This window comes from Apis florea, unplaced genomic scaffold, assembly GCF_048593485.1.
Source record: "Apis florea isolate Af1SG1 unplaced genomic scaffold, ASM4859348v1 contig_2839_pilon, whole genome shotgun sequence".
Classification (NCBI taxonomy): Eukaryota; Metazoa; Arthropoda; class Insecta; order Hymenoptera; family Apidae; genus Apis; species Apis florea.
The window spans coordinates 804,321-814,268 of record NW_028256653.1 but is presented as its reverse complement, the minus strand read 5'-3'; the positions used below and the strand labels follow the sequence as shown (position 1 = coordinate 814,268).

Genomic DNA, 9,948 nt, shown 5'->3' with positions numbered 1-9,948 from the left:
AATAAAAAGAAATTACATCATTTCCTGTACAAATCATAAGAAAAGTTATCTTGACAATTATTTTTTTATTGCTATATATATAACAAATACTAATTGCAGGTGCACTTTTAATGATTTTTTAAAAACACATTTCCCACTACTTTGTCTATGCTTATATATGAAAAGCTGTACAATAAATATTCTTCTACAGTCTTTAAATTAGGCTATTTCCATAGATACAATGCTCTGCACTTTCAAACATAATCTGTACACTATTAAATTATATCGCTATTTTATACATAAAATGTTATGTTATGGAAAAAGTTTATTATAATATATTATTCTCAATTAATGTTTTTAAATTTATTTATATACTTTCATAGTGAAATATAAAAAAATAAACTATGTATGATACACGATATTAAATTTAAAAATATACCATATACATATATTTAATATCCATTTAAAATAAAATATTTTTTTTTGAAAGGCCTAAATAAGGCAAAATAAATTTTACATACTGTCAATTTCCCTATTATACTTATTTAATTAAAATATAAGAATTAATAATATTTTATATTATAAATTATCCTTTGTTGATAAGTTTACGGTCGATTTCATGATATCGTTATTATTAGACAAGCAGATATAAAAAATAAGTAGAATATTACTACTATTAGTTAAATAAGACGAGTCACTTAAGATAGGAACACTATTTTTGGTAATGAACAAAAATTTTTAAAGGAGGATTTGAAGAAATTTTAATCGATAATCAAACAAGGAGCAAATAATCATAAAAATTATATGTTTGTATTTTTTTCTATTTCTTAAATTTAAATATTTTAAAATATTTTTAAGTTTATTATGTATTTTCAAGTTTAAATATATATAAAATTATATTTATAAGACAAAAAATATTATATTTTAAATTTTTCTATCTATTTTTCTAAATATATTTTATTTATAATTAAATCTATTTCCTATGACATCAGAAACTAATTATTGTATTATTTGTCTCTTTAAATTAAACATTTCCTCCTTTAAATATTTTTCATACCACTAAAAATAATGGAGATATTTTAGATTGCGATCTTATATGTCTCTTGCTGTATATTTGATTATAATAAAAGTCTTTAATATATCAATATAAAAATATATAGCTTTATACCTATCGCATAATAAAAGACATAGTTATTATAAAAAATAATTTTTTTATAAATAATTATTCTAACATTTATTTTATTATCACCTATATATTATTAAAATAATAGGTATTTTACGTATCTTTAAATTTTCCGCTACTTGTATCGAAAAAATATATCGAACAGAATAACTGTTCTTTCGAGTGTTGCATAACGAGGGTAAACATGTAAGATTGCTTTAGTTGTTCCTATCGAAATAACTATCCCTCGATACCTCGAGAAATACATCGTTCTTTGCCGTATTGATAATTTCCATTTTAGGAAATCGTATAGTTAGCTAGTATGCTTCACAAGTATCCAAAGAAGAAAAATACAATAAAAATAATTATTTGTGCTGAAATTGTATGTCTCTTTGGATCTTCAATAGTTTGGCATTTTTTACGTACGTCTCAAGGTAAGTTATATGTTACCGGTAAATAAGCTATATATTTTGTAATATTTTCACACTATAGGTTATTTACACTTGAAATACAATTAGATATTGTAACAAGTAATAACAACTATTATAAAAAACATAAGAAAACATAAAAAAAAAACATACGAAAAACATTATGAATAATCATAATATAATTTTTGTGCATTTTATTGAAACTGTATTACATATTATTATAAAATAATGTATTATATTATACAATTTACAATTGATTGATTTTATAAATATCTTTAGAAAATTATTGAAATGAATGTCATAAATATTAGATTGCAGATATTATGTTCATAAAAAATTTCCAATGCTACTAGAAGGTTATTACAAACTGGAAGAAAAAGTATATAACGAAAGCACCAAATTAACGGATCTCATACTGTGGCAGCAACAAAATGAAAGTTAAATCTTATGAAGTTTGTAAAACTTTCATCAATTTTAATAGGTAGTGATGGTTTAACATATTCTTCACAGATTGATTCTTAAAAACAGGTATTTGTATACTTTGATATAAATATCATATATAGAATGTATTTGACAGGTTTGTTCATGCTTAATTTTATATTTGCTCATTAATTTTATAAAATTATTTTTAAATTATTATTTTTATAAAGTTTTATAAAGTTGTATATTATTTTAATAAATTATTCAATAAAATATATTGAAATTATGTAAATAATTTTTATTTATATTCTATTAACTTGATATGTTAAATACTTTTTTATATGATAATTGTATGTTATTAACATAAATTAATTATAAATATTTTTTTACATTTTTCAGTTTTTTATGTAAAAGTCTTTAAATATTTTAAATTTACTAAAATAACCTATTAATGAAGATAAATTTTTCATTGAAAATAATAAATATTCAAAGTTGAATGTTATACAAAATATAATTTAAAAAAGAAGAAACAGCATTGAAAGCGCAATATGGATTCTCCTCCTTTAATAGAAGGTAGTTTACCAGATCGTATTACTAAAAGAGATCGTGAAAGGAAAAATGTTATTGAAAGACGAAGAGAAGAGAGGCAATCTTTAGCTGTTGAATCTGAACAAAGCAGTTATTTTAAAGATACATTTTATTCATCATGTAAACAAATTAAAGATATGTTAGATGATGCATCTAGTGCTCCCATATCAGCTCTTCCTGGAATATTTGATAAAATAAATAAAGAAATTCAAATGCTTAAGAATTATTTATCTCAATCAAAAATGTTTTTAAAAGTTTATGATATTAGAAGAGCACAAGAAAATTTACAATTATTAGAAAATGAAGCTTCTGATTTAGAAATGAAATTATTACCTAAAAAGAAATTTGGTTTCAAAAATCGGAGAGTTGTGAAAAAGACATCTGATAAGACACATGATATGACAGATGGTTTAAAAGATTTAAAAATTTCAGAAGGAATTGTAAATGGTTCTGCAAAGCAGAATCATAAGTTATCAAGTAAATATGGAGATAGTGCATGTATGCTATTGGGAAAAGTTAATGAACAATTAGTTTTGGATGCTGAAAATGTGAATAAAAATGATATTTTACTTTCTGATTTAATTCGATGTACAATACGAATTTATGGCACACCTAGTACTTTACACATGGTAAACTTAAAACAGTGTACTGTATTAGTTGGACCAGTAACATCATCTGTATTTGCACATGATTGTAGTGAATGTGTATTTGCTTTTGCATGTCAACAACTTCGACTACATTCTTCAACAGATTGTACTATTTATATACATGTTACAAGTAGGTCAATTATAGAAGATTGTACAAAAATACGTGTAGCACCTTATAACTGGTCTTATGAAGATCAAGCAAATCACTTTAATTTAGCTGGACTTGATCCAAAAATAAATAACTGGAATTGTGTTGATGACTTTAATTGGTTATCTAATGAAAAACATTCACCAAATTGGAGCATTTTAGATCCTGAATTGCGTGTAAAAAGTTGGGATTAATAAATACAAATAAAATAAGTCATAATGTCTAAAACTCAGTTCTAAAAATATCATTCTTTCAATATTAGATACTTATTTTGTTATATATATAAATTCTTTATGTCCATACTCTGCTTTTTCACAGAAATTACACTATATGTAAGTGTTTTGTATACTTACAAAATGTTTAATAAACTTGCTGTTTATGAATTACGTCTCAACAATTTTTAGTATATCCTAAGTCAGACGTAATTGATGATACATAAATTGTATGAAATTCTCATATCTATATGGCCTAATTTAGAAAGTTTGAAAAGTTTGAATTTAAGAGAAAATATATATGTATATTTATTGTACATTATAATATACATATTGTAATGTAATTTATATAATAATATATAATTATTGAATTATATACATATATAATTAAAATAAATAATAATAATAGTTAATTTTAGATAAGAATATTTTTAAAAAATTGGAAAAAATTAATAATAATTGTAAAAATATTTTATTTATTTTAATAATTTTAAAAATATTAAAAATATTTTATTATTTTTTATTTATAAAATTATAAATATAAAATATGATACAAAATATCAGTGTTATTATTTGTAATAATAGTTCCTAAACATATGCATGAGTTTAAACATATACAAAATATAATTATAACAATAAAATATTTGATTAAAAATTGTAATTAATGATATTGCTAAAATTATTTTAATATAAATAATTATAGACAGAGAAAGAATAAATTTATTCCACTTTTAAATAGAATTTAGAATTTAGAAAAAACTAATTATTTAAACCTTTGAATAATTTTATCAAAATAAATTTCTTAAATATTTTTAGATATATTTGTTTGTTGTGAAATATTCTTATATATATAATAAGAACATTAAATTTGCATTTATAACTTTATTATAAAAATAAGAAATTTATAATTTTAAAATAAATAAATAAGAAATTTTATTCTACAATATATGATATATGATATTATTCTACAATATTATGTATATACTTTATAGAAGAAAGTATAGACTTTAGAGAAGAAAAACAAATAAATAGAAAAAAATAGAGATAGAGAAAAATTATTTAATCAATATCTTCAGAATCACAAATAAAACAAATTTAAAAAACAACAAACAAGAAAAAGATAAAGATAAGGTGAGTGAATTATCAGTACTATCTCTCAAATGTCAAAAACAAGATAAAAATAGAAAAGTATAATAATAGTATAAATAAGAATTGCAGGAAATTAAATATCATCTCTTAAATACGAAAATGTTTCTAAAAACACTTAAGGGTTCTTCAATTATTATCTATCTTCTATTTTTTAGATACTTAAATAACTTTAGAGATGTGTTTAGATGAAATGATAATTAGTAAAATAGTACATACATACGATCAATTCCTTATTTTCATTCTTTTTTTTATTATTTGTTTTCTTTTTTTATATTATTGTATCTATTAAAGAGATGGCTATTGATTTCCTAATTTTTATCTTATTTCTGTTTTTCGTTATTTACTCGTCTTATTTTATTCATCTATTTGTTCTTGGCTCGTAATCACAGATAAAATACTGAATGAATATATTTTCACTTGAAAATTATAATATGTTTTGATTTTTGATAAAAAATTTAAATATTATTCTCTTTATTATATTTTAAGAATAATGATTTCATTGTAAAACACTAATATAATTTATACATTAATATTCCATGATTGTTTTGATGCAAGGCATCACTCGACGATAGGATTTAAACAAATGATTTTCACAAAACTAGAGAAAAATAATGTCAAAAAATTTGTTCATATGATAAATTGAAAAGTGATCAAAAACTACATAAGTAATGATCATTAATATACCATATATCGAATATGAGAAGACTTTTTTACGAATAAGTATAATATGTGTCATTAGAAAATATTTGCAAAATGAACAAGATGAAGGATATAATGAAAAAATTTTGAATAACATGCAAAAAAACAATAATAATCGTTAGAAAATGAAACGATCTTTTTACATTTGTTAATTTTACATTATAAAGTCTATATTTTTTTAAACAATCGATATACCATTTTGGTTATAATATAATCAAATCCTATAAAATGAAAAGATTATTCTACCTCATTTGTGGATGCAAATGCTGAATGCTATTTCAAAGTCTATCTTATTGTATTCTATTTAAAATGATCGTTATCTAATAATTTTTTAACCGAAAATTAATTTAAACTTAGCGCGCATTGATGACTATCATTTAATTGAGTTAGAAAAATCCAATATGGTGTTTGTAATTCATGAAAAAACTTAAAAACGCAAAATATAATTTTTAAATTCCATGTCATTTTTGGACTTTATAGAATATAAAAGCATAAGAAAATTAAAAATTTTTAGTATTTCAAAATTAATATTTAATCAAATTTCGTGATACAAAATCATTATATATTAATGTTGTATTTTATTTCTTATCTATGGTAATAACTACAATATATATACTCTATGGCAAGAACAATTAATTTCAGAAAACATTCTGAGTGCCATTTACGAAAATACACGCATGTAGGTATTTCGGGCGGCACCTGCTGCTAAAACAGGTGAAAAGATTCCTTTTAAAATGAAATTTGTATTTTTCATCAATTTATTTTAGTTTTGCTACATTGAATTATTTAATATTCGTGCAGAATATTAAATGAACTCAACAAAACGAATAAAGTAATGCAAGCAATCGTGCCGCTTTTGTTGACACGATTTGCAATAATTTAATGAAAAAGAGCAATACGTCAAAAAATATTATATTTGAGTGTGTAAAAATGTCTTCGGAAGCTTCCTTGAGCGATGTGCCAACTGTTGTGTCGAGACTGCATAATTTACGCTTAGGTCAAGAAGATGGTGATGAACCGCAGCAAAATGTGAATTTTACTATATCTGGAGATTCGTCTTCAGAACCTGTACGAAATATTCAACCCATTAGCAATGTTATTCTTTCACGTGCCAGACGTGCGCTCAATTTTGTTTGCGATGAAGATCAACCAACTTCATCAACAGCAAGAGGAGAATCTTCACCTTCAAATGGTGATAAGTAAGTATTTAATTTTATTAAAATTATAATAATTGTTATTATTGTTTTAATAATTGTTTTATTAATTATATATTTAGTGAAAAGAATAGTAAATTTTTGATTATAAATGTAATTAAAATATATGTTTATGTACATAGTATTTTCATAATTCTATTGATATATATTTTTTAGTAGGCCTCCAACAAATGTAGCAAATACATTACATTTGGAAGGAAGATCTCAAGATACTGTTGCTTTGGAAAATACATCTACAAATGGTCAAGCAACAGTGGCTTATAATTGGCAAGGTACAAAGGCAACAATGCGTGAAAGAATTGTTTTTCTTTTCAATAATGAAATATTATCAGATGTGAGCTTCATAGTAGGAAGAGGAGCACAAAAGCAGCGTATACCAGCTCATAAACTAGTCTTGTCTTCTGGAAGTGCAGTTTTTGATGCAATGTTTAATGGAACACTTGCTACAGCTTCTTCAGAAATAGAAGTACCTGATGTAGAACCTGCTGCTTTTTTGGCAGTACTTCTTTTTTTATATACAGATGAAATACAAATAGATCCGGAAACTGTAATGACAACATTATATACAGCTAAAAAATATGCAGTGTCTGCTTTAGAAAAGCATTGTGTGGATTATTTGAAAAACAATTTAACCAGTGATAATGCTTTTCTCCTTCTAACACAAGCTCGTCTTTTTGATGAACCACAATTGGCTGCAGTATGTTTGGATACTATAGACAGATTTACTACAGAAGCTTTGAATGCTGATGGATTCACAGATATTGATATTGATACATTGAAAATTGTTTTGGAAAGAGATACTCTTCGTGTTAGAGAATCTAAGATATTTCAAGCAGTTCTAAGGTATATAAATATAATACTTTAATATGATATTACTTTTCATATAATACATAAAAAATATGTAATATTTAATTTATATATATGTAATTCATTTTTCATTTTAAATAGATGGTCAGAAGCAGAATGTATAAGACACCGTTTGCCAGTTACTCCAGAAAATCAACGTTTTGTCTTGGGTAATGCTTTTTCATTGATTCGTTTTCCTTTGATGTCAAAGGAAGAATTTACAGCTGGCCCAGCACAATCTGGACTTCTTAATTATTCAGAGGTTTTAATAATTGTATTATTCATCTTATGTATATATATTTATAAAATTATTTATTCAAAAATCATATATTTTAGGTTCTTTCTTTGTTTTCATACTTTATATTAAATCCAAAACCAGTAGTGGGATTTCAAACAATGCCACGCTGTTGCATGACTGGTAAAGAACAAACTGTATGCAGATTTCAACATACTAAAAGTGGGTGGGGATATAATGGAACAAGTGACCGTATAAGGTGATTGTGAAGATAAAATGTAAAAAGTTCCATGTTTATAATATTTTATATAATATAATTTTTTATTTTTTTTTATTAGATTTAGCGTTGATAGACGCATATTTCTTATTGGCTATGGAGTTTATGGTAGCATACATGGCCCAGCAATATATGAAGTATTAATTGAATTAATACATACTGCTTCTGGAAAAGTGATTGCTACAAATTCAACAAATTTTAGTTGTGATGGTTCAAAATATACTTATCGCTTAATGTTTAAAGAATTAGCGGAAATTCTACCAAATACGATTTATACTGCATCAGCAACTTTTAAGGTTTGTATTATTATATGATTTTAATTTATTTATATATTGAATTTTTGTTATTATTTTATACTTATTTTAGGGTCCTTATTCACATTATGGAAGTAAGGGCTTAAAAACAGCTATGGTAGATAGCGATTCAGGAAATGGGAAAGTTAAATTTGAATTTAGTATTGAAACAGGAGATAATAATGGGACGTCTTCTGATGAAGGACAAATTCCTGAGCTTATATTTTATACTTAAAAACTCATGTACATAATGATGACATTCCATTTATCAGTTTCATTGTCTTTCAAAATTTATTACATTAAATTATATTATATAATATAATGTAAATGTTATATGTCAGTTTCTTGTCAATTATGTATTTTATTAATGCTTTAAAAACTGAGCATGTTTGAAAGAGTTTTAAACTTTGTTTGTATTATAAAAAATAATCTTTTATATCTTGTATCTACTTGAAAGTATTGAAAAGATTTCAAAGGCCTTATTAGGAGAAGAGACTGATTCATATTACTGATGTAAAATTAAAATTGAAATGAATTACTTATTTTAATTAGTTATTTTAATGGTCAATTTCTTCAAAAGTAAAACTTAATTTCCTATCAAACCCTAGCATAAATAAGGGTTTAAAAAATTTTAAAGGCAAATAAGTTTTAAACAAACTTGAAGAAGGTAACCATACATTGAATAACTTACAAATATTAATATTTATGACTAAGGACAATCTATTTTTCTATTTCTTAAAATAATATGTACATGAGTGGTATATTTACATATAATATTTACAAATCTGCGTGAAAAAATAGTGGTCTCACTGTTTATAAAAAATTATTCTGTCTAATAATTTTTTTCCTGATATATAAAATATTAAAAAGTGAAGTTAAATATTTCAAAATTGTTAATATTCTGCATGAGAAATAATATAATACAATTGAAAGCTTAACAAATATTTTTTAGAAAAATTATTGTAAAATATCTATAAATTTTGGTAGAAAACTACATATTTACATATTATACATTATGTATACATCTATACAATAGCAATATATCGTTATTTTTCTAGAATTATTCAAGTTTAGAGGTTGTAAACTATAAACATAATATTAAGGGAACTTTTTGTTACAATATTAATGATAAATTTTTCAAATTTGTTTTATGTATTGATTAATTGCGCAAACTAGTCAAATATGATTTATTTATATTTGCACAATAAAGAAAATATGCATATTAACTTGATATTTTTATTAATTATTAATGATTTATATTTTAATTATAAAACAGAAAGGTGCATATATTATTAGTAAGAAATTAAATAAATGAATTTTAAAAATTTTAAAAATTTTTACATCATTATTTTTCTTTCTTTTTAATATAAATGTACATATTATTTTCAAAAAATTTTCAATTTATAATTCAACTTTAATTTTCAGAATGTAATTTAAAAGTTTTTTAATGTAATGTAAAAAAGGATTAGTTTATTTGTAATTTCAATTATATGCATAAATAAAAATTAATTTATTATAAAATTTTTTCAAATATATAACATAATTAAAATTTTTATAGCGATAATTCTATGATATCGTATGTATATGTACATATGTATGTGTGTGTGTGTGTGTGTGTGTGTATTTTATATATATATATATATAAAACAAT

The 9,948-nt window shown here is 22.9% G+C and overlaps 2 protein-coding genes across 3 annotated transcripts; both read left to right on the top strand.

Annotated features, from left to right (window-relative positions):
- The first annotated feature begins 1,257 nt into the window (after window positions 1-1,257).
- TBCC (Tubulin-binding cofactor C) lies at window positions 1,258-3,755 on the top strand. The gene is made up of 3 exons (XM_086907353.1): window positions 1,258-1,575; window positions 1,881-2,097; window positions 2,389-3,755. Exon 3 carries the CDS (start codon window positions 2,538-2,540, stop codon window positions 3,564-3,566), a length of 1,029 nt encoding a protein of 342 aa, XP_086763479.1. The 5' UTR covers window positions 1,258-1,575; window positions 1,881-2,097; window positions 2,389-2,537; the 3' UTR covers window positions 3,567-3,755.
- Window positions 3,756-5,296: 1,541 nt separating this feature from the next.
- LOC100865791 (BTB/POZ domain-containing protein 1) lies at window positions 5,297-9,523 on the top strand. 2 transcript variants are annotated; one of them, XM_086907352.1, is made up of 7 exons: window positions 5,328-6,111; window positions 6,200-6,631; window positions 6,803-7,489; window positions 7,595-7,754; window positions 7,829-7,986; window positions 8,066-8,300; window positions 8,371-9,523. In XM_086907352.1, exons 2-7 carry the CDS (start codon window positions 6,315-6,317, stop codon window positions 8,530-8,532), a joined length of 1,719 nt encoding a protein of 572 aa, XP_086763478.1. In that variant the 5' UTR covers window positions 5,328-6,111; window positions 6,200-6,314; the 3' UTR covers window positions 8,533-9,523. The 2 variants fall into 2 exon arrangements, with proteins under 2 accessions (XP_012342382.1, XP_086763478.1); XM_012486928.3 differs by having other exon boundaries at window positions 5,297-6,631; window positions 6,806-7,489.
- The last annotated feature ends 425 nt before the right edge of the window (window positions 9,524-9,948 follow it).

Excerpts from the sequence above, each read along its gene's own strand:
- TBCC (XM_086907353.1), top strand. The coding sequence starts at position 2,538 with ATGGATTCTCCTCCTTTAATAGAAGGTAGTTTACCAGATCGTATTACT.
- LOC100865791 (XM_086907352.1), top strand. The coding sequence starts at position 6,315 with ATGAAAAAGAGCAATACGTCAAAAAATATTATATTTGAGTGTGTAAAA. Across the intron at positions 7,987-8,065 it reads GGAACAAGTGACCGTATAAG|ATTTAGCGTTGATAGACGCA; the intron begins GTGATTGTGAAG and ends TTTTTTTATTAG. Across the intron at positions 8,301-8,370 it reads CTGCATCAGCAACTTTTAAG|GGTCCTTATTCACATTATGG; the intron begins GTTTGTATTATT and ends TACTTATTTTAG.